The sequence below is a fragment of the Callorhinus ursinus genome, unplaced genomic scaffold (assembly GCF_003265705.2).
Source record: "Callorhinus ursinus isolate GAN/ISIS: 27379988/994484 unplaced genomic scaffold, GSC_fseal_2.0 scaffold7, whole genome shotgun sequence".
Taxonomy (NCBI): Eukaryota; Metazoa; Chordata; class Mammalia; order Carnivora; family Otariidae; genus Callorhinus; species Callorhinus ursinus.
The window spans coordinates 66,439,943-66,465,108 of record NW_027397069.1 but is presented as its reverse complement, the minus strand read 5'-3'; the positions used below and the strand labels follow the sequence as shown (position 1 = coordinate 66,465,108).

General features: G+C 38.0%; 1 protein-coding gene and 1 long non-coding RNA gene across 5 annotated transcripts in view; one reads left to right on the top strand and one right to left on the bottom strand.

The window, feature by feature from the left end:
• Positions 1-13,409, bottom strand: part of LOC141373128 (uncharacterized) — a 40,928-nt gene extending 27,519 nt beyond the window's left edge. Inside the window, exon 1 of the long non-coding RNA XR_012378829.1 lies at positions 13,123-13,409. This is a non-coding gene — a long non-coding RNA (uncharacterized lncRNA). The remainder of the gene's footprint in view (positions 1-13,122) is intronic.
• A 332-nt stretch (positions 13,410-13,741) lies between these two features.
• Positions 13,742-25,166, top strand: part of USPL1 (ubiquitin specific peptidase like 1) — a 34,047-nt gene continuing 22,622 nt past the window's right edge. The window contains exons 1-4 of one of the 4 annotated variants that reach the window (XM_025875098.2): positions 13,742-14,103; positions 16,996-17,143; positions 17,687-17,815; positions 24,314-24,956. In XM_025875098.2, the coding sequence (XP_025730883.1) occupies positions 17,063-17,143; positions 17,687-17,815; positions 24,314-24,956 (853 nt within the window). In that variant the 5' untranslated portion in view covers positions 13,742-14,103; positions 16,996-17,062. Of the gene's footprint in view, positions 14,104-16,995; positions 17,162-17,686; positions 17,816-24,313; positions 24,957-25,166 lie in introns of all 4 variants that reach the window. The other 3 variants (XM_025875096.2, XM_025875097.2, XM_073894723.1) reach the window with 3 other exon arrangements.

The following is a 25,166-nucleotide window of genomic DNA, read 5'->3' as shown; positions in this document are numbered from 1 at the left end:
TTGCTCTCTTCCCTTGTGGTTTGGTGACTTTGGAGTGTTATGCTTAAATTCCCTTCTCATTACCTTTTGTTCTGTTGACATGTTTCTGTTCTGTGGGTACTATGAGGTTTACCTTTAACATATACATATTATATCTAACAGTCTGAGTTGATAGCAAGTTAAGTCTGAACACACCCTACAACTCTACATTTTTATTCCCCTACCCAAGTTTTATTTGAGATCACATTTTATATCTTTTAATTTTGTGTATTCCTTAACTATTACAGTTTGTTACTTTTACTACTTTTGTCTTTTAACCTTGACACTAGCTTTCTAAGTGATCAATCCACTACTTTTACCATGTATATTTACCTTTACCAGGGAGATTTTTGCTTTTATAGGTTTTCTTAGTGTCCTTTCTTTTCAGCTTAAAGAAATTCCTTTAACAAGGCCAGTTTAGTGGTGATGAATTCCCTGTTTTTCCTTGTCTGGAAGACAACTGATCTCCCCCTTAATTCTGAGTGATAACCTTGCTGGGTAGAGTATTCTTGGTTGGAAGTTTTCTTCCTTTCAGCACTTTGAATATATCATGCCAGTCCTTTCTGGTCTGCAGAGTTTTGGCTAAAAAAATCTGCTGATAGTCGCAGAGAGGTTCCCTTGTATGTAACATGTCATTTCTCTCTTGCTGCTTTTGAGATTCTCTAACTTTTGACATTTTAATTATAATTTGTTTTGGAGTGGATCTCTTTGGGGTCATCTGATTTGGAATTCTCTGGGCTTCCTGGACCTGAATGTCTGTTCCACAGCCAGGCACTCAAGGGATGTCCCCGATGTGGACTATGCACCTGCCAGCTTTAGCAAGGCAGCAGGAGAGCACAGGGCTAGGACATGCCTGCCAGCTTATGCAATGGAGTGGGGGGAGTACATGGGCTGGGTGTGCTTGCCAGCTTTGGTGGGACAGCAGGAGAGCACAAAAATGGCACCTGCCAATGTCTCTGTCCCCAGAGAAAGGCACAAGCTCCTACCCCTCTGGCATATGTTTTAAGATTAGCAAGTGAATCTCCTCCATATAAGGTCTAGGTGCTTTACAAACTGCTGCTTTTGTGCTGGGCCCTAGAATGAGGGAGTCTGCATGCGAGCTCTTTAAGAGTGGAATCCCTTACAGTCTCTTGGTTCTCCTGGATGTGTAAGCCTCATTGGCTTTCAAAGCCAGGTGTTTTGGGGGTTTGTCTTTTTGATGCAGGTCACAAGAGTTGGAGTGACCAGTGTGAGGCAGGAACCCTTTGCTCCTCAGCGAGAAGTGTTGTATTTGTGAGCTCTCTCCCAATTGTGAGTTGCTATGTTGGAGATGGGGTTTTTAGGGAGACCACATATCTGCCTCTCCCACCAGTCTCTATGTGGCCCTTTTAGAGGAACTGTTGTAGAGGAACCGTTCAGTTAGTTTTCAGGTCTTTTCCAAAGGGAACTGTTCCATATGTAACTGTAGATTTGGTGTGTCTGTGGGAGGAGAAGAGTTTAGGATCTTCCCATGCTACCATCTTGAACTGCTTCTGCTAGGTACTTCAGAAAGCAAATCATTCAATCCTGAAAATAATTGTTTAGTAGTATTACTCCCATTTTACAAATGAGGAGTCAGGCTCAGATAAATCAACATCACAAAATTTGCTGATTGATAAGGAGAAACTGAAACCCATGTTTGGTTCTGTGGCTTACCTGTTTGGTGCCTGTGGTCAAACTACTAAGTGCTGAGCTTTAGTTTCCTCACTTTAAAATGAGGATAATAATGGTACCTACTTTTTGTAGCACGGTTGTGAGGTTTAAATGAGAATCTGCATACATATTAGTGTGGCAGAAGGCAAAAGAACTGATCTTACACAACTTCTGAGACTAGGCGTTAAGAAACCTTGCAGGCTTCTGCTTTTGCCCTCTTGGAATACTTCTGGTGCCATGTTACAAAGCCCAAGGGAAATTATGAATGAGAAGACCCTGCTTGCAGAGAGAGATGCCCAGCTGACGGGCAGCACCTCGGCCTCAGACATGTCAGTGCAGCCATCCCTAGACCCTTCAGTCCCAGGCCAAGCTGCCAACTGACTGCAGCTGCATGAGTGGACCCAGGTGAGACCAGCAGAACAACTTTAGAGTGACCTACAGAATTATGAGAAACAATCATTTTTTAAAGCCAGAAGATTTTGGAGTAGTTTGCTGTATAACAGATGACTATTAGTTAGACTAAGACATGCTAGTTTACTATCCCAAGTTAAAGGATAAGAATGAGATAAAAAGAACACTTCATAATCCACACTTTAAAGTTTTTCCATGCCCAAATTTCCAAGTTTGAAAAACTGATTTTTCTAAGGCATAAAAGTTAAGAGTCTTGGTACCTATGACTAGTCATAACCAGCAGGCTCTATTTGTCTGATGTAATCAACACTTCGATAAGCCCTGAGGAAGAACAATTATTCAGTTTAAACCAGACTGAAGTAAGGGAAAGAGTTCTAAAGTATGATGACCAACTGACCCTATCTCATTCGTTTCCCTTGTCTTAGAGAAGCAATCAGCAGTCTCTTATCTCCCCCCCCACCCTACATTTTCCCCTGTGGCTGTGATTAGGGAATATTCTTGGTTACCAGACTACATTTCAAGCCATCCTTCCAATTATGACATGTAAACATTCTCTCATTTCTGCCTACTTAATGATTATTCCCAAATCTGTATCTACAGCCCAGATGTCTCTCTTGAGATCAAGACTCCTATCTCTTAACTACCTGATGGAATAATCTCATGGAGGGACCCTGGAGTTAGTTCAAAACTGAACTAATAATTTGCTCCCCTCTTTCTCTTCTCCCTCTACTATTAAATACCTTTCTCTCCTTCTATACTACCAGACTAAGTCCTACTTAGGCATCATTTCTCCTGAGAAATCTTTTAAGAATCTCTGGGCTAGGTTAGGTGCTAAGCCCTGCTTGAAATGTCAGCACTTACCTTGGCACATCTTTACAACTGTACATATTAAAACTCTAGACTTTGTATACATTATATTTCAAATTTTACTATTCATTCAATAAATATAAGATGTAAACTGGTAAATGATGCAGTAAAGAAAAATAAAGTAGGGTAAGGGGCTGCATCTCCTAGTGAAAGGGGTGTCCTTTCCAATTTGCATAAAGAGTAAAAGCTTTGAACAATGGGAATAACCTGCTTTTCAACAGGTGTATGTGTGTGTATAGGGAAGGAATCTGTAGGCACTTCTTACAGATTTGTGCCTAATGAGATGGGAAGCCACTGGAATGTTTTGAGCAAAGCAATGACGTGATCTTACTGATACATTTACGTGATACACTGGTTGCTAGATGGAGAATAAACTGTGGGGAGGCAAGGAAGTAGAGAGAACAGGAGGCTATTGCTATCACCAGTGGTCCTCAACTGGAGGCAATTTTGCACCCCCCAGGGGACATTTTAGCAATGTCTGGTGACATTTTTGGTTATCACTACTATGGGAGAGACAGCTGCTACTTGCATGTAGCAGGTAATGGCTAGGGATACTGCTAAGCATCCTACAATGCACAGAGCAGCCCATCCCCTCAAAGAACTCTTGGCCCCAAATGTCAATAGTGTGAAGTTGAGAAACTCTGCTATAATGTGTCAAAGAATGGTGGCTTGGATTAAGACGGTAATGGTGAGAGTTGAAGAAGTGTTTAGTTCTAGATATATTTTAAAAGTAGAGCTGATTGTATGTGCTACAGGATTAAATTGAGAGTGTGAGGGGAAAAAAAGGAGTCAGAGATGATACCAGGCTTTCTCACCTGACCAATTAGATGAATGAAGTGCCTAGTACTGAGATGAGGAAGAATATGGGAGTGGCAGGTAGGAAACAGGTGCTCTGTTTTGTTTGGGGGTGAGCAGAAGTGACTGATGAGACTCAGGCATTCAGTTTTAGACATATTTAATTTGAATTTGTCTATCTACTTGGCATCAAGAGAATATATTTGGTAGGCAGATTGATATATGAGCCTGAAGTCCTGGGGAGAAGTTGGGGCTGGAGATACAAACTTGGAAGTCTTGGCATCTATATAGTACTAAAAGCTACAGGACAAGATAAGATTAGTTAGGGAGTGAGTGAAAATTGAGAAGAGATCTGAGCTCTGAGCCATTCCAATCCTTAAAGAGGAGGGGAACCAGCAGGAAATACTAAAAAGGCAAAGGAGAAGACCTGAAGTAAGAGTAGCAAGAGTAAGACAGAATCAACAACTGTGTAAAATGCTGCTGAGAGGGCAAAGGAAAGTGAGGACTGAGAAATGACTACAAGATCTGGCAACATGGGTGTCAATGCTGATGTGGAAATCGACAGTGCTGGTAGGGAGGCAGGAATGAAAGCCTGACTGGCCTGGATGCCAGAGTAAACAGAGGAAGGTAGAGACAACAGCTCTCCAAGATGATACACTCTCTTGAGGCCTTTGTAAAGCTGAGTAAGAAACCAGAATAATATCTGGAGGAAGATTTTTTTCTCCCAACTTCTTATAGTACGTGTTCAAACATACAGAAAACTACACTATGACAACACCCCGTATATCTACCAGAGATTCAACGTTTAACACTACACACATTAACAAACACACATCGTTTTTCCTATTTGTATATATGTATACATATACACACACACCCTTCTGAATATTGAAGATAATTTCACTTCTAAATACTCTTCAGATACAGCTCCTTAAAAAAAAGGGGGGGTAATACTCCTACATAACCGTAATAACCATTAACACATGTAGGTAAATAAAAAATACATCCACAAACATATTCTATAGCTAGGCATATTAAAATTCTCCCTAAACATGTTTTGCAGCAGTTTTTCTCAAACCAGGATTTAATCAAAGTCCATGCATTGCATTTGGTTATAATGTTTCTTTGGTGTCTCATTTTAATGAGTTTTTGAAAAGACCTGTCTTACAGAATGGATCTGATTCTTGGTGAAGCCACTTAACTTGTTCTTCTGTCTTGGAAGGGAGTTTCTGAATGTAGTAAATATATTCATTATTCCTGGCACAATATCTTAACACTTCCCAACTTTCTTGTAGCTCTTTGCACTTTCATTTTCAGAAAATTGTCAATTTATTCCAGGTGGGTGTTTTTTTTTTTTTTCCCATTTAACTGCCACTTATAAGCTCTAAAGATTCAACTGAGCAACATTCAGGGTTTATATATTCCATAGTCAGAAAAAATATACACCAGCTATCATTTACTGTAAGAATCATGGGAGATCTCATCCTATAGCTAAGCAGTACCCAAACCAAACATTTTATTAAGCACTACAAACTACATCTGGAAAATAAAAGGAATTCTCTGAAACTTCTTTCCTGACTAGCAAAATAATAACTGAGGTTGAAAGCTGCTGTCAGATACGCCTCTACATGACTAGAAAATACAAGAGCCAAATGAGTGCACTGGGTCTAGTGCTAGTATGCTCTATACACGCTTCTATGTAGTAAACAGCTTAAATACAGATGAAAGATTTGATTATACTTGTACTTGGGATTCTATAACTGGTCATTCATGTATAAATTCTTCAAACAATGTAATGGATGGTCTTTAAGGAACTTAAAATGCAAACTGACCCAACAATGTTTATGACTAGAATTCTAAAAAACATTTAGGCATTGTCAATTTATCTTAAAACATCTTCTGCCACAATCTTCAAATTATCTTTTCCATAATGTTGGGAAACCTTAAAAACAGAATGTTTTTATAGAAATGATTTTGTACAAATGAATTTTAATTCAATATATATTTCACATTCCTCAACTTACATTGCTATCTTACAAAACCTGCATTTAGCATATTATGAACCATAAATTATGATAAAATGAGTTCACTTATGAGTTCATAATGAAATAAAACAGTTCACCTCACATGGTGAAATAAATGACTAAAGTAAAATGGTTAATGATTTTTTCCCCAAAGATTTTATTTTTAAGTAATCTCAACACTCAATGTGGGGTTTGAACTCATAACCCCAAGATTAAGAATCGCATGCTCTACCGACTGAGCCGGCCAGGAGACCCAAGATGGTGAATGATTTTAAACCATTTCACTAACTTGGACTTCTTTAGTGCTTTGGCATTAGAATTTTAATCAAACCACTGATGCTTACTTAAAGTGGCGTGTTTTTTTTTTTTTTTTAACTCCTTAGGGCCTATCACACTACCTTCTTGCTAACTCCTCCCTAGTGTAAGCGGGAATAACTGGTCTGATAAGTTTGAAAGAAAAAATTCTGAGGCTCAGCCATTTCCTTCTCTTTCCATTTGGGATTTGTCTAACTGAAGACAGCCATTTGTTCTGGGCTGTTCTCTATCACACAGTAAATATAGTGGGACAAGCTCCATTCTTATAGACAGAGAAACTTGAGGTTTAAATCAGCCGAATCATGGAGTGCAATACTAGGAAGTTCATTGTTGCTGCAAACCTCAGCCACATTTCCCAAACAACTTTTTCTGTAATTAAACTTGTATATGAATCTTCATCTATGTGATTTCTGCCTCTGATTTCTTAACTGGATCTATACTTCAGCAAGGGAAAAAAGGTGGGGCATTACTATCACCCTCTAAACTAAGTACATAGCACTATTATGGGTATTTCCTGCCCATGTGAGCTGTACAGTATATTTGGTGTGTAAACTAAGACAACCTAAAGGTTAAATAGTAATATAATAATTACCTAGCACATATAAACTATAAGAAGCATATAATTAATAAGTGAGAAATTATGATCACTAGTAAGCATCAGAAAATCTGAAGGAGAAAGGCAAAAAACAGATCCCCAGACCCCATGCCAAACCCAAAGAATCAGGAATAGGACCCAAGTAATTGCATTTTTAATAAGTTCTCAATATAATGCTGATCCATACCAATTTAAGAACCAAGGTATACACAGTGAGTGCAATGACTCTGGAAAAAAAAAAAGAGACTGCTATGAACTATGAAAGGAAAGATTATAGCAAACAAAACTTCAAGCAAATTTTTAAAAGACATGCAGGATTTGGATGAGATGGAAGATAATGGAAGGAAACCAACATTGTTGAAGGCTTATTAACTGCCGGGCACGGTTCTACGTATGACCTCATTTAAGATAACTTCATTTCATACATGGGAAAACTGAGGCTCAGACAGATTAATTTTCCTCAGGTCACAAAACTAGTTAAATGACACAGTGGGATTAGTGGATATTTTCATCATATGGATGAAATTGAGCCTGAGGGAAGTAAAGTATTTTGTTGGAAGAAACAATTGGAAAGTAGCAGAACTGTAAATAAGTGGACAAACTGAAATCAGGTCTGTGAATCTATAGACTGTTGCTTTCTTTTTTTTTTCTTAGGGAAAAGGGGAGAGAGTCTATTGCTTAGGAAAACTCAAAAGAATAGGAAAGCAACAGGAAACTTAAAAAAGAAATCAAATTACACCATCAAAAAATAGTCTACATTTTAACTCGTGGTGTGGTCAAAGAACCATACATTGAAGAGCACAATGGCTTAAAAATCACTTAAAAAAGAAAAAAAAAATCAAGTTTTTTTTTTTTTAAGATTTTATTTATTTGACAGAGAGCTACACAGCGAGAGAGGGAACACAAGCAGGTGGAGTGGGAGAGGGAGAAGCAGGCTTCCCGCCTAGCAGGGAGCTCAATGCAGGGCTCGATCCCATGACCTGAACCGAAGGCAGATGCTTAAGGACTGAGCCACCCAGGTGCCCCTTAATTGATTAGTTTAATAACTGCTAACTGCAATCAGCAATCATAATCTAATTATTAGATTGAACCGATGACTTAGCAACTAGTTGGAAAACACCAACCTAGTCAAAATAGTCAAATTAATTTTAAAGTTAGTCTCAATTTAAAAGTATAATGTTTAAGGCCAGAGTAATTTTATTACTGAAATTTTTAAAGATTGCCTTATGACAACGTTTTATAAGAGTTCTTTATGATAAATATTACTATTTTAAAGACTTTCTAAAAAGTGAAGCTAAACATTTACTTATCCCTGTTCACTTCAACTATTTTTCTATCTTTAAGACCAAAGTCAAAATTCAACTCTGTGAGGCTCTTCCTGTAATTAAAATTAACCATTTTTCTTCATTGTTGCTATTTCTTGCATATCTCTATTTAGTATTTATTTCACTTTTCCTTTGTATAAAAACTATTTGTTTGCAAATGTTTCTACTTTTCTTTTCTTTAGAAATAAGGATTATGCATTATTCACCTTTGTATTCACCCAGCATTTAGCATAGTGCTCTGCATATTCAATAAAAGCTTGTTGACAATATTTTTCTCAGTAAGATGAGCGTATAAATTACATATACATCTCCCCAAAAAACCGCTGAATATAAAAACATGGGGAAATACACCGTTGAAAACATCCCATTTTAAAAGTAGGTTTTGTCAGCCATATGAATTGGTAACCATGAAGATCGTTCATTGATCAACAAATATGTATTATGTATTAAGGGAATGTCTACATAACAGGGAACAAAACAGATGTAGTCCTTGCCCTCACAGAGCTCACAACTTAGTAGAGACAATACACACACACACACACACACACACACACACACACACACACACAATGAAGAAAACAAACAGGAGGTGATAATAAAGAATTAAGAGTAATGGTGGCAGGTAGAGGGCCGCTCAGATAGGGTGGACAGCTTGACAAGAGAAACTGAGGTTGACACTTGAAGGGTAAGAGTCAAATATGCAAGGAAAAGGGGAACAGCCCCAGAATTAAGGCCCAGAACAGGGGTGGTGGTCATATGACACAATGCCAGCTTCAGGAGAATACAGTTACTATAGCACATTCTCCATTCTTCTGTTTATCAATTCTTTTGCAGTTGTTTCTATCACTTCTCCTTTTCTGATGGCTCAGATTTTCCTGGCTAAATTTAAAAATGGCATGAACTCTGGGAAATGTCAGATTGTTTCCAAATAATCCTAATTTCCCTCCAGTCCTTATGACTGTTAAATTCATCTCCAAATGACAACTGTGTCCCAATTAGGAAAGAAGAGTGTTTCTCTAGATCAGCTTTAACTTTTTGATGTGGCGTCCTCCTGATTGCTAATCAACATGTTGTGTAATTACTTCAATAATTACTTATAGAATGTTCTTTTGTCTTCAGAAAAACGCCCTGCTGCTTTCTGAACTCTAGGTTCCTCTAGAGCCTAGGCAGAGAAGGGGGACCAAAAGCAGTTCCCTTACCACTGGGCATTCTCAGATCTACTGCTACAGCTACATGTGAAATTATGTGAGCACGTGCTACACTGGAAAAAGCCCTGCATTAGAAATTAAGAGGATATAGGTTCTAGTTCCAGGTCTGCCACTTTGTTACGCAAATTCGGGTCAATTGTTTACTTTTATGTTTAGTCTTCTTATTGGTAAAGTGGGAATACCTAAAAGTTGTATCTTATATAAAGTCAACTGTATGTGCTTGGCAAAGAAGTTTAACAGAAAAATATCAATTTAAATAGTACTCAATGCGTGTAAGTCCAGGAGTAAGCATGCGCTGAAAAACATAAATATGTTGTTACATCAATTAGTCTCTCCATTTTTATGAGCCTCATTGAAAATCTTGCTCTGCTGCAGGATTTTAGAGTTTAAAGATTTACATACTTATTTAGATATGCTTACAAATATATACACACACACACACACACACACACACACACACACAATTTGTTCGTTTAGGACAAGGTCTCTACATATAATCCACTTGCTTCATCTAGGGCTCAAATAAAGAAACAGCCATTCAGATGATGTGGTTTATCTTGTAGGGTATTGACTCCACTATACCACTGTACTATTCTGGCACAGAGAGCACACAAGTCAAAGTTGATGGAACCCTGGGAATACACTGTTGAGACCGTGAGCCATCAATTTTTTCTTATTGGTAACTAAATAACATAAAAACATAAAGGACATAGTTTTATCAACTATGTCACCATCCCAATAGAGCTGTGCCACGGTTTAGGGCAAAGACATTCACATATATGGAAGATGAGGAATGTACAAAGTTATTCATTATATAATGCTTTTAATAAAGACCAGGAAAAAATCTAAATGTCCAGAAGGAGAGGATTAATGAAGTGACACATCATACAATGGAATATTATGCTGCCATAAAAATGAAAAAGGAGCCTTATATGACAAAGAACTTCTAAGATAAATGAAAAAATAAGGTACATAAACTGTACATAGTATCAACTGTGTAAAAAAAGGCAAAAAATAAAATACGTGTAGTATTTATTTGCTTATATACATGTAAAAGTTTTTTGGAAAAATATACAAGGAAACTGTTAGCATCAGTTGCTTCCTAGGCAAGGAAATGGGTGGCTAAGGGGCAGGAGTAGAATGAAAACTTTTCACTGCATATTCTTTTTTACCCTTTGAATTTTGAACCATGTGAATGTATTACCTAATCCAAAAGAAAACAGAATTTAGATTGGCAATAAAGTAGTTTGAGATGGGATATGATCAGGTTCTTAATGGAAAACATTTACAAAAAGTAGGCATAGTTCTGAGGATAAATATCTGCAGGTAGAATATCAGAACGGCGACTATTCCAAACTTCTCACTTTATAGATCTATAAACCAAGGTCTTGAAAACTATGTGACTTATGTAAGGTCAAACAACAAAAGAGGATTAGAAATCGCATATTCCAATATCTACTCTATGACTCTTCTTTATCATATTGTTTTCTCATTTTGTGTGGGCAAAACACAAACAAGTTTAGGCTGTCGTGTTCCATCTAAAGCTTAGAGTCTAAAGTATGAAATAACCTCAAATCCTGAGGCTACTAATTTCTTGCGTGGCCTTGATGTGGCTATACTTACAAATATGTGACTGCACATATTGCAATATGATAAATGTACTTTTTTCTGTCCTATCTCAATTGAATTCACTGAGGGCAAGAACTAAAGTGTCTTATATTAATTTTCTAAATATGCAAATGCCTAGCTCGAGTGTATTGCCAAAAATATTAATATAAGTTCACATTCCTTAACCAAAACCCAGAGTCTGGATGTGGTTTAAAAATAATAATTTCTTGGGACGCGTGGGTGGCTCAGCCGGTTAAGCCTCTGCCTTCCACTCAGGTCATGATCCCAGGACCCTGGGATGGAGTCCCTGTATCAGGCTCCTTGCTCAGTGGGGAGCCTGCTTTTCCATCTGCCTGACACTTCCCCTGCTTGTGAGCTCTCGCTCTCTAACAAATAAATAAATCTTATAAAAAAAGAAATAATTATAATAATTTCTTGATATTTAAAAATGTTACAAGGTACAAAAACCATTATGTAACACCTCCCATACCAGTGGCCAAGGGCAGCACCCCATAATCAAACATAAATATTTCTTCAGCAAAACATATGGGATAAAAATTATATATAATATCTCATTTGCTCAGGTCATATTACCAAATAAATTTTGTCTCCAAGTTTAACTTTTTGGTTTGCAAAGCCTGATTGTTGGAAAATAAATAAGGTTATACAGACGGTACTCACAAAGGTGCTGTTAAAAAATATGGTTAGTCACTTTAGCTCTCATCTTTTTGATGAGATCAGAACAACCTATCACAGCAGGCAGCTTTTATATCCAGGTTTGGGCTAAAGACTTGGCTTATGATTAAGAAATCCAACCTAGCAGACAGGACAAAACCCCCGACACTATGAATAGAAAAAATTAAAAAATGATAGAAAGAAAATCCTAATTGTACCTTATATTCTTATCATAGCTGTTCATTAATTTAATAAAAGCTCCCTTTGATTAGATTGTGTTAGTTTTTAATTAGAAACAGGTAAATAAAACCTCTGACCCACACTGCTGACAGCAAGACTGCTTTAATTCTCCTGTAAGGTAACTGCACTTTCTGGGAGCAGTGTACATAGAAAAAGGCATTTCAAATATATTGGTAAAGAAAAGCATTTATGTATTCAATTTTTTTCAACCTGGGACCGCTACTTTAATATAAATGAAAAGAGACTTTCTAGTCAACCTCTTCTAATTGACTCTCCTATATTACCATCATTCTTTTTATCTTACAAAGTCTTCCAGAACTTTTTCTACGTTTTCCAAGAGAGAAAAGCTCTGGAGTCAAAACACAGTATACACTAAAATCCTCTTTTCTTTCCACAACCCAAGCCCCACATCCATTTTGTTTCTGTTACTATTACATATTTTTTCCTGGCAAAAAATCAAATTCGCACTAAAAGACTATAAAATCAACTTTATAATCAACGTTTCATTGATATAGTTCAGTTTGGCGATGTTGATTTTTCAATCTTAAAATTTTAACTACAATTTTTATTTTGTTCAACTTACGAAGTTAACAATTCAGCAAGTATTTATTACCAAAAAAAAAAGGGTATTCCATCCTAAAAATTGAAATAGCAATGGTGAACAAGAAAAACTCTGAGTTTGGCTATGATTTCAAGGTGGAAATACTAGGTTCTCCTATTTTCATAATTCACTTATAAAGAGAAAACTAGTTGGATCTTACAACAAATATACCAGTATATTAATAATCGAGTACAACAAAAAAGGTAAACAAAAACTAACCAGCCTGGTTTTCTGTCTGGAGAAAAACAAAACAAACTCCTTATTGGATTTCTTGGCCATATGCATTCCTAAGTACAGAAAATTAAAATCCTTTTTACTGAGGAATTTCTTGGTATATGGGACTTGTTTCCTCTATACCGCCCTATCAAAATTACCAGCGTTATTCCAGAATATAGTTATTTAGTTTGAGACCACTAAAAATACCCCACAGTCCAAAATGCCAACGGTGGTTACTCTGTAAAAGGAAATGGTCAGAAACTACATATTACTTTAGGACATAGAACCAAGCGACCAAAAGGACTTCTAGAATATGCTGCCCCAAGATTCAGAATGCAATTCAGAAATAGCACACGCGGTCACGATGTCCCTTAAACCACATGACCTTCCTACGAAAGCAGAGCCTCAAACTTATCAACTACATGAGAACTCCCCCTTTCTCTTAAAACAAGGCGGGGCAGCTGAAATGAGCGCAGCAGGGACAGATCGGCTGCTGACTAGTAAAAATGGGTCGTGGATAGCAAAGTCCCTGTGTTTTGGCTACTCCCCTTACCGTTAGAAGATCTGGGAGGAAGGAAAGGAGGAGAAACACCCCAGAATCCTGGCAGAAAAGCCCCTGGCCTCGCAGATGGGGTTTAGGGAGACAGGGAGGGGCAGCTCCGTGTGTGGTGACCCTTTGTGAACACACACTCTGTGGCTGCTCGGCTCTCACCGAGGCTTTAGGAGAGCGGACTACGGGGGCCTTGCGCGACCCACAATCGTCGTGGAGGCCGCAGCGCTGCAAGGACGCGCCGCCCGAGAGCTTCCATTGCACCCCCCGCCTCTGCAGGCTAGGGAGCCCTTCCCTCGCCCAACCACCCACCCACCCAGGTCACTCTCCGCCGCGTCGACTTCCGACCCGGGCTCGCGCGGGCCAGGGCGCAACGAGGTGCGCACCAGTCTCTTTCCTTAGCGTAATCCCTCCGCTGCCGGACGCGCACTAGTTTTAATCACGCCCCACCCCCTAGCCGCCGGCGTCACCTCCGCCACTCGAGCGCTTTCCAGCAGCTTCCAGAAACGTCGCCTCCCCAAACCCAGCCACTCACAGATGCCGGGCTCGGCAGCCACCGGCCCCGCCCCTAGCCGTCGCCGCAGCTGAAACTGCGGCTGCGACAGCCGGGCGGACAGCCACGCCTCTGCAGAGGCCGTCCGGAAGTGCTCCCGTTCTCGCCTTCCCCGCCACGCTGACGTCCCTTCAGGCCCCGCGCCGAACAGGAAGGGGAACTCTTTTGCCGCGGACTCAAACCGGAAGCTGCTTTTCTAGCGGAGAGGCTGTTGGGGGAGGAGCAGGCCGAGGGGAACGTGGGTTGAACGTTGCGTGGTGTAGTGTGGACCCAGCCTGGAACAGGAGTTCGGAGCGACCCGGTGCGAAGAAGGGGAGTGCAGGCGGCAGGTACGGGAGGAGAGGAAATAGTTTCCACCGGCTCCCGTAATCGGGAAGACGGACAGAGCTGGGGAAAAGAGACTGCCTGTGGGGTAGTCGGCGCGCAGAAAGGTGGGCTACGCTGGGAGAGGAAAGGGGCTGGGACTGGACTCGGGTGGGAGGGTTGGTGATTGAGGTATAGAAATAGAGTTACTGATTCGTTTTGGCTCAGAGAGGTAAATGCTGAAGAGAAACCAGAGTTGTTTTTCGCTCTTCCAAAGAGCGTGGAGATGGGGAGGGTTAACGGAACCCTGCTCCTCCTCGGGTTTCCAAGGTTGGTTTTAGAAACTGAGATGTCTTGGTCCTGTGCGTCTCTGATTCTGGAGGGCTGTGTTTGGTACCAGGAAGGGCCGGACGCCCAAAGCCGACCCCATTCCTCGGCTTTAAGTCCGCTGTGGCCTTATCTTTGACAATTTATGTGCTGAGCCCGCTTGGTCTTGGAGGGCAAACTCAAGTTTAAGGCTCCTCTCGGAGCAGCTCGTTCTCTGGGTTTCCCCCCTGTGCACACGGGACTGTGAAACAAGCTTAACTGCATATCTTTCGTCATTCCCAGGGCAACCTTTACACATTCATTGTGCTGTAACAGTTCATATGGGGTAGGATTCACATTCGGGGACCGGGAGTATCAGTGACTCACAGAAGTCCTGAAAAGAGGGCGTCAGAAGAAAGGTGCTGAGGGTGAAGTGGAGTAGAGGAGGGTAAGATTGGAAAACTGGGTTGGTCTCAAGTGCAGTTAGCTTTAGGTCATAGTACTACCTTCAGGTAAGGAGTAAATAGATGATTTTAAGCTGATCCGTGACAGACTCAGACTTGTTTTATACAAGCGTCACTTTGGCAGTGTTACAGAGCGGGGATGGGTTGGAGAGGTGGGGATTTGAGGCTTCCAAAGAACTGTCCACAGAATTTGGTGACTTTTACTGCATGAAGAAGTGGGAAGTGAAAGTTTTAAGGATCACTCAAATTTTTAATGTGTTTGGAAAGATGAAGATACCAAAATATAGGTGAGATACAAGAAAGAGGAGCAGGTTATGTTGGTAGGGAGAACAGTAAAGATGATCATTGATGGCACATTAACTTGTGAGAATCACCCCAGGGTTTTGTATAGAAGACAAAGTTAATTAATTTTGGAAGACCTGGATAGCTCACCTCTGGTATTTTTTTTAAATGAATTTTCTTTTGCGGGTTTTTGCATATTTAGAATTTCCACCACCAGCCTTATCTGCTTTCCCCATTGAAATGTTGGCTCCTGGGATTAGGATCAGGGCAGATTTGAAGGCTTCTTATATTTTACTTTTATAATAGAGAGAGAGAAAACAGGCCAAAAAAGTTTTCTAGATCCCTCAGGCAGATGGAAATTTTCATCAAAAACATCTTATTCAAGGTATATAGGGTACCAGTTTTTCTTTTGAGAATACTGCTGAATATAATGCAAGATGTGCAGCATATTTTCTATGTAGAGTGAAATATAAAATTAGTACCGAATGAATTGTAGTTAAAATTTACTGTCCGTTCAGGTGCTAAGCATTTTACATGTATTGTATTTAATTCTTAGTGCAAACCGGTGTTAAAAATTTCTGAACCCAGATGTGCAGTTGTAAAGCTCATGCTTTTAGCCACTCTGGAACTATAAGCAATTTGACTCTTTCCTGTATAGTTCTCTTTTGTAAGTATATTATAAATAGAGCCAGCCAAAAATAATGAATTGGTGTTGTCTGTGAGGAGCTGAAGAAGTAAAAGTTAGCACCAAACTTATTTTTATCTTTTTGACAGTGGTTCTCAGTGGGGCAGATTTGCTTCCCAGGGGTCATTTGGCAATGTCTGAAGACTTTTTTGGTTCTCACAACTGAGGAGTGCCAGTGGCACTCACTATCTAGTAGGTAGAAGTCAGTGATGCTGCTAAACATCCTACAATGTGCAAGACAGCCCTCACAGCAAAGAATTGTCTGGTCCAAAATGTCCATAATGCTGTAGTTCAGAGATCCTGCCTTAGCAATATTTCTTCAGGAATTTGAGATTACTTATACTTTTCTTAGAAGCATTTTTATTTTTGAAATTATTCCTTGGCTTAAAAGATGTGTAAAATTTATATCTGGAACAGAAGGGCGTAACTGGTTTTTAAAGTGAAGCTGTAAGCCAGTTTCCCAGGAAGTGGTTGTTATAGAAATTCTTAGATTTGGGCAAGATTTTTGCTTGAAATTATTTTACAACACCCCATAAGTGGTGATTTACTCTGCTTTAAGGTCTTTTGTATCTGGTTTCCCTATATTTTAAATCCATACCTAAACTACTCTTAGTAATTAATTTTTCCTTATACTGAGCTCCAGTCTTATAATTTTGACTTTACTGAATGTGATTCTGTTCCATGGGATTACACTCAAAACAAACTTGTTACATGTGTAATTTGTACTATTACAGTGTTTATATTTTTGTTTGGTACAGTTCATTTACTACAAAATAGCATATTGTTGGAAATTAAAAAAAATAGCATTATTCTCTTGATGACCTTGGTGGTTAAAAGCAGTAGAAATGTATGGGGTTCTTTTGTTCCTGTTGAGCAATGGCACAATAGATCTGGGGTCTTTAAAATACATTCTTAGTATAATGTTGACATACTTGTTTCAGATTATGCATAGACCCTAAAAACTTGGGTTTTTAAACTCTGGTCAGTATAATTTGTTATTTAAATAATAGTTTATCTCTATCATAAGTTTTAATAAATTTGCTTACAAATGAGTGAAACTTGGTCCTGTTGCCAATCTGCCCTCTTCCAGCAAATTTGCTAGGTTTACTAGTAAATAGAGGTAATTTGCTTTTGCTTCAAGATTACAATTTTAGAATATGTTTATCTTGGGACTTGTAGTTTCAAAATATACTTAATGTATATACATCTTATAAGATAGCATAGCTCTTTTTCAAAGTAAACAGGATTTTTATTTAATTGTCTATTGACTTTTTTTTTTCCAGGGTTCATTGAAAAATCCTTAGTGATATTGACATGTTTCAAGTGACATAAATTAGCCAATGACTCGGAATGATGGATTCCCCGAAGATTGGAAATGGTTTGCCAGTGATTGGACCAGGGACTGATATAGGGATATCTTCACTCCACATGGTGGGGTATTTGGGAAAAGTTAGTGAACTTATTTTTTGCCTCAGTGCAAAGTTGATTTTTTTCCTCCTTTTTATGAGACTTAAATTCGGTTTTAATTTTACCAGTTAACTTCTAAAAATTTATATCTTCCACGGAAATCTTACAGCAATGGCGAAAGATTATTTTAATGTATTTACCTCTCTGTGTTTTATTGATATGTGAAAGTAGAAATAAAACATAGACCTTGTGGTTTATTATTCTCAGAAAATATGGAACATACGTTTTCCCTGGCAGTTGACATTACTTTTTTTCTTGCAAATAAAACTGATGTTATTTTTAACACTTAAAACTTAGTATTTAAAACTGTAATACATTCTTTTTGGAATAATAGCTATATTTAAAATGTATATTCATTTCTTTTATTTGCCATGTTTAAAATATCTAGCCAGGACACTTCCAGGTGAAAAGTGTATTTTTTTTCTGGGTTATTTTTCCATTTAACTTTTTGTAATTTGATACAGTCTAGGAATGTCTACATTTTAATTTACTTTATTTCTTTTTTAGAATTATGATTCAGCTAAAGTCCCGTCAGATGGGTATTGCCCTGCTTGTAGAGAGAAGGGAAAGTTAAAAGCCTTAAAGACTTACCGAATTAGTTTTCAAGAATCTATCTTTTTGTGTGAGGATCTGCAGGTAAAGTATTAATCTTAGATAGTATTAAGGTTTTAGCTTTTTTCTTTTTTCTTCAGTGTTTAAATTTGTACTCGTTTTGTATTTTTTAGACTGTACATTTTTAATACATATCAGAGTTTCTAGATCTGCCTAGTATACAGTTTTAAATATTTTCTGTTATTTTTCCCAAGTTATTGCATGAAGATACTTGTTTTTATTATCATTAGACTTGTGAGGGGAGAAAATACATTTCAAGATGGATTTTTTTTTAACCTTGTGGGGGTCTTTGTTAGTTGTTGGAATATAGTAGTTATCCTTTCATCTCTTTGATTTATAAACTTTGGAACTTATTAGAAAAGTTATTAATCTCTAAATATTATATACTTAAGGATCTAAATATCCAGTGTATCCAGTGGTAGAACTTTTTTTTTTTTTAAGATTTTTAGTTACTTATCTGAGAGAGAGCAAGAGAGAACACGCACGCAAGAGAGTGGGGTGAGAGGGCGAACTAGACTTCCTGCTGATTAGGGAACCCTACTCAGGACTCAGATCTCAGGATCCCAAGATCATGACTTGACCTGAAGTCACTTAACCAACTGAGCCATCCAGGTGTCCCCAGTGGTTTTGTTGTACTTGACAATTTATGAAACTTACATACATGTTTAGTTCTCAAAACTTTGCAAGGTAGTTATTTCCATTATGAATAAGAAATCAGAGAGGGTTTAGGAACATAAGATCTTCTTAAAGTTGCAGAACTGTAATTGGAATATAGTCTTCTAATTTCAGATATGTTTTATTCCAAGTAAACTAGCAGTTCATCAGAATCGCCTGGAATACTTTTAAAAAATTTCTGAGTATCACCCCCGGATGCCATTTCAGTAGAATTGACCCAGAATTATATAATTTTTTAACTCTTAAGGATGAGTCTGGTGATCAGCCAAGTTCGCAAAATACTAAACTAAATCACACTGTTGGTGATAGATACTTTCTTTGGCTGAGTGTAACTTGAAGAAAATCTCAGGCATTCCTACAAATAGAAATAAATTTCTTTTTGCATTTATTCAATAATTTTTTTTTTTGAGTGTCACCACGTTGGCAGTGTTCCAAAGGCTAAGATACAAGGAATAAAGCAAAAAATATCTAACCCTCAAGAAGGTGGTTATGGGGGTGCCCGGGTGGCTCAGTTGGTTAAGCATCCTGCCTTCGGCTTAGGTCATGATCCCAGGGTCCTGGGATGGAGCCCCAGCTCTGGCTCTCTGCTTAGCAGGGAGCCTGCTTCTCCCTTTCCCTCTGCCTGCCATTCCCCCTGCTTGTGCGTGCGCTTTCTCTCTCTGCCAAATAAACAAATACAGCCTTTTTTTTTTTTTTTTTAAAGGTGGGTATGTTCTAGATGGGGGAAAAATATCAATAAGTTATATTTTGTGTGTGTGAGGTAATGAAAGGTGCTGTGGGGAAAAATAAAGCCCAGGGACCCAGAGCGGTGAAGGGAATTCTTCATTGAGAAAGTGACATTTGAGCAAAAACCTGAAAGAGATGAAGAACAAGCCATGTGGCTATCAGATGGACAAGCATTCCAGGCAGGGAGAGTAGCAGGTACAAGGCCCTGAGAAAATAGAGGTTGCCTGTGCAAATTTGTTCTACTGCAAGGAAACTAGAAGAGCTGGATCTGAGTAAGTAAAGCAGAGTAATAGAAGATGGGTTAGAAAAATAATGGGGAGGGGACTGGACCAAGTAGGGTCTTAGAGGCCATTGTAAAGTCTTTGGCTTTTACTGTGACTGAAATGAAGAGCCATAGCAGGGAGTGACATAATTGATTTACATGTTAAAAGGATCACTGTGGCTCCTGTGTTGCAAGTATATGTAATGGGCAAGACCTGCAGCGGGGAGACTAGTTGAAAGACAGAGTATTCCATGGAGAGCAAATAGTGGCTCAGGTGATGAGACATGATTGGATTATCTATATATTTTGAAAGTAGAGCCAAAAAGGATTTGCTGAAAGATTGGGATACACAGTAGGAGAGAGAGGAATCGAGGATGATTCCCAGATTTTTGGCTTACATAATTGGAAGAGTGGAGTTGCCGGTTAACTAAGATGAGAAAGTCTTTGGGCAGAGGAAGATTTTGGGGGAAGATCAGGCCAGGACCAGTCAGGCTTGACACAGCTATCTAATAATTGGGGGTATTTGGAATAAGTGGTTGGATCTGTGTGTCTGGTATTAGGTGGAGAGAGGTTAGAGAGATACATTGGGAGTCAACAGCATGTAGATAATGGAACCATGAGAGTGGATGAGTTTACCTAGAAGTGTGGCAATCCAAGGACACTTATACTCCCGCGTTAAGAGATTGGGGAGATGAAGTGGAACCGGGAAAGGAGTGAGAGAAGAAGTGGACAGTGAGGTAGGAGTAAACCCAGAAAGGGGAGAGTGTTCTGTTCTGGAAGTCAAATGAAAAAATACTTAAGGAAGAAATTACTGAATTTCAACTGAAGGAGAATGAAGAGTCAACTCATCATTGGCTAGAGTGTTGTGAGCATCACTGAGAACCTGGATGAGAATATTTTGGGTAAAGTATTAGTGGTAAAGGAAAGCTTGGTTGGAGTGAGTGATAGAAAATTGGAAAGGAAGAACTGAGAAATAACAGATGTGAGGTGGTACCTGGAGGAGGAAAATTTTAAGTTGGGAAAAATAACAGCATGTTTGTATGCTGGTTAAATCCAGTGGAGAGGGAAAAATAGGAGAAAGTGTCACAGAATTGCTTGAGAGCTATCCCTGAAGCAGACAGTGGGCTCTATTGAACAGTGAGAAGGCTTGATGTTAGGAGGTTTGGCAGCTTATCCTAACAGCAGGCTATATAGAGAGTTTACTCATTAACTACCTCAGAACAAAGTTGTAGAGTGGTGAATATGGGAAAGAGAAATCTTTCTAGAAAAAAACTACTTTTTTCCCCTCTTCCAGACAATGTATTTCATTAGAGTTCTTTAACCATGGACTGCTATAATAAAGAAGTCCCTGTCCTCAGGACATTAGGTTTTAGCTATTAAAGTTAGAGGTATTATTTGCATTTTTAGTTTTGAAGCATTTTTTTTAAGTGATGAGGAAAAATACAACCAAGAATTTTAAGCATATACTTTGCAGATGTGAAAAAAGAACTTTAAAGTAATTATTGATCTAATTTTTAGGAAGTGTTCTATTCAGTAAGGGCCCAGTGTATTTTATGAAGTAGATTGGTTTAGCAAACTCTTTATATGACACCCACTGGCTAAGAACAATAGTTACATTTTTAAATGATTAGGCAAAAATGAAAAGAATACTATTTTGTAATACATGAAAATTACATGAATTTCAAATTTCAGTGTCCATAAGAAAAATTTTATTGGAATGTAGCCATACTCAATCATTTTTTCATTGTCTATGGCTGCTTTTGTATTATAATGGCGACTTTAGTTATAACAGAGACCTTGACTAGCTCACAAAGCCTAAAATATTTATCTGGCCTTTTTTCAGGTAAAGTTTGCTGATCCCTGGTCTATAAGACCTTTGAATCAATTTGTTAATTTGTTAATTTTTTTTATTATAAAATTTGAAGTCCACTGAACATTCTGCTTTCACTTGCCGAATTGCAAAGAACCACATGGGAAACCCCTCTTAATCAGAAGTTTCTTGATTTCAAAAAAGAAGTAAGATTCAAACTCTGCTTCCAAATTAATAAATTGAAACTCAAGTTTTTTCAAAGTGTAGGGAGTTTTATCTTTTTTTTTTTTGAGTATTCCATTAGTCTTTTATTGGAACATTTATTTAGTTTTTTAAAAAAAACATGAAATTTATAAGGCTCTTAAGTCTTTAGTTGTCAGAGAAAACACTCATTTTCTTGGTTTTCTTCATTTGTAAAATGAATGTAAATTATTTTTTTGTAAATGTTTTTATAGTTTGTTTTTGGCATACCTTATACTTTTTCAAATATAAGGTAATGTGCAGTGTTTTCCTTTTCCTGTTTTATAGGAAAACAGGAATGTATTTAAGCTGCTCAAAAAATCAGTGAAAGAGGCAGCATTAGATTTTTTCAGCCTTAGATTTTAAATGCTCTTGCATGGTTGGGCTAGATGGGAAAATTAATACTCTATGTATTATCGTTTTATGGCTTTCCTTTTTTTGAAGACAGGTTAAAAAACTTCTAGTTACAAAAATGGCATATGTTCATTATAAATACAGAGTAGATATTAAAGTCGAGATTTAAAGAGATAAAAATCTGAAAACAGTTTATAAAAGGGAAAAAATGGGGCAAGGACAAATTGTATTTTAAATTGACCCTATGACTGGAGCACAAATTATAGATAGAAAAGTCAGATGAGACATTTGCAAATAATGTAGGGGGAAATCATCTAGGCCACTAAATTTTGCAGCTCCAGGGCCCTTTATTTGTTTATTGTTTTTAATTAAGTAGTGGTGCTGGTAGGATGTGACACCATGATCTTGACTCTGCTTGAGATCGATAAAGATTTTTTTATTTTTTTGTTTTTTAAAAATTTTTTAATTATTAAAAAAACGTGAAATTTACCATCTTAATCATTTTTAAGTGTACGGTTCAGGATTGTTAGGTATATTCACATTATTATGCAACAGATCTCTTGAACTTTCTCATCTTGAAAAACTCAAATTCTGTACCCACTGAATAACAGCTCCCCTTTCCCCCTCCACCCGTGCTTTGGAAACCACCATTCTACTTTTGGTCTCTATGAATTTGTCTCCTCTGGGTACCTCATATAAGCGGAATCATACCATATTTGTCCTTTTGTGACTAACTTATTTTACTTAGCATAATGTCCTCAATATTTATACGTGTTGTAGTCTGTGAACAGATTTCCTTACTTTTTAAGGCTGAATAATATTTCATTGTATGTATATACCACATTTTTTTTATCTGTCCATTCATGGTTATGTGGGTTGCTTTCACCTCTAGGCTCTTGTGAATAATGCTGTAATGAATACAGGTGTGCAGATACCTCTTTGAGGTCTTTAATTTTTTTGCTTTCATTTTTTTTGGATACATACCGGTCTATGACTATGAATCCACAATTGTTGTTTTAAAGTGTTCTCTATTTTCTGACATATGGTAGGATTTAGGAAATAATCTCAAGGTATAATGTTGAGGGTCAAGTTGTCAGTTGATGGTGAGTGCATTACTAGTTGGTAACAGTGAGAAGAATCCAGAACTTATCCTATTAAACTAAAGAATTTCATAAGTACGATATTATGAGTATAGTGTTCATTTGTATAGAAGAAACTGCGCTTAAAAGAGGATTTAGTGCATTTCAGTATCTGTTGCTCACAACCTAGTGACTAAAAAAATATAATGGCTTAACTTAGCATTACTCATGATTCTGTGGGTCACCTGGGTGGTTCTTACACTTCACCTGCTGTTGGCTAGGAAACCTAAAATGTCCACATAGCTGGCAGTTGGTGCTCGCTGCCAACTGGGAACTCAGCTCAGGCACTCAGCCAGGATCTCAGTTCTTTTCCATGAGGGTCTCTCCGTGAGGCTAATTGGGCTCCTCACAGTATAATGGATGGGACTTCTTTAAGAAGGAGTGTTCCAGAAGGTAGGCTCCAAAAGGACTAGCTCAGTGAGCCCATGCTTATCAGGCTTCCACATGCATCATGCTTGTGAACATCCCATCAAAGCTGGTCACATGGCTTAGCCCAGAGTGGTGCAGCAGAGGCCTGACTGCCAGGGCATGAATAGCAGGCGGGGTAGTTCTTTAGTTCATTGGAGGCCACCAAGGTAGCAGTTACCATGCTTGTGTAGAAGAAGGCATTTTAAATGAGGACACATAGTCTATTAGATTTCTTGAATTTGTCTTTTAAAATATCTTCCTAGGTTTCAGACTTGGGGAAAATTGGTTATTTTAGTGATTTGTCTACACTTGATATTTGGCTGAAATTATGTTAATACATAATAAGATTTGATGAAGTTGTTAAAATTCGGGCAATTTGACTCTTAGATCCAATGAGGGTGTAAAATTGATAACGCTGATGTGTTCTCAGATTAATACTGTTTTAAAATTAAGAAACACAGAAATTACTAATGTAGTTTTTTTATTTGAAAATACTTCCCCCCCAAAAATGAAAATATTCTTCCAGTTTTTAATATTACACAATGTACCTGTCCCAAAAAGAATAACACTCATCATAGCATGTTTCTTTAAATTGTTGAAATTTGTTAATTCACTAAACATTAGGTTTTTTATTAAAACAAAAGTATGTATGTTTTCCTTGTTAGTTTCCTCTAGTGTGGATCAGATTAAAACCCTTGATTGTTCAAATTAACTTGGGAAAATTATGCTTTGGGGGGCCAAAGTTTTTATTTAATAGTTGTTTATTCCTAGTTCCTTTAAATTTAGATTGGTACAATTGTATTGATGCTAAAATTTTATACGTATTTTTCATGACATAGAAATTGTACTATAAAACTTGAGCTTATTTGAATTTTTTGTAGTTTTTATCATTTTCTTTTTCTTTCTAGTGCATCTATCCTTTGGGCTCTAAATCACTTAATAACTTAATTTCTCCTGATTTGGAAGATTGTCACACTACAAATAAGCCTCAGAAAAGAAAGTTCTTGGAAACCAACTATAAAGATTCACCTCTTTTAGCAAATGCTAAAAAGACTAGAAATCATATTGTTACTGATGGTGGACAGGCTTTGAACAGCAAACATAATGGAGAAGCATATGATGAAACCTCATCGCACTTACCTGATTTACCACACAGTGGTCCACAGAATCCAGTTAGGACAGCTGATTCCTTGGAACAGAATGAGATTTTGGAGGCTGATACTGACATGGCTGCTGAAGAATATCCTACTACAGTTGATGTTTCTGGAACTGGAAGGATTTCTCCTCAAAATGAAGGATGCACATCTGAACTGGAAATGCCATTGGAGAGCAAATGTACATCACTTTGCCAGTCTTTATGTGTCCAATGGAAAAATGCTAATGCTCTCTGTTGGTTAGATTGTATCCTATCAGCATTGGTGCACTTGGAAGGGTTAAAAAACACTGTGAATGACCTGTGCTCTAATGAGGACTCTGTGTTCTGGCAGTTGTTTATGAAGTATAATCAAGCCAATAAGCTCCTGCACACCAACCAGTTGGATGGAATTAAAGGTTGGTAATAATAATTTATTTCTCTTTTACTTTTAAAGAAGTTAATGTTCAGGGATGCCTGGGTGGCTCAGTCAGTTAAGCATCTGCCATCAGCTCAGGTCATGATCCCAGGGTCCTGGGATCGAGCCCTGCATTGGGCTCCTTGCTCAGCAGGGAGCCTGCTTCTCTCTCTGACTGCCACTCCCCCTGCTTGTGCCCTCTCTCTCTCTC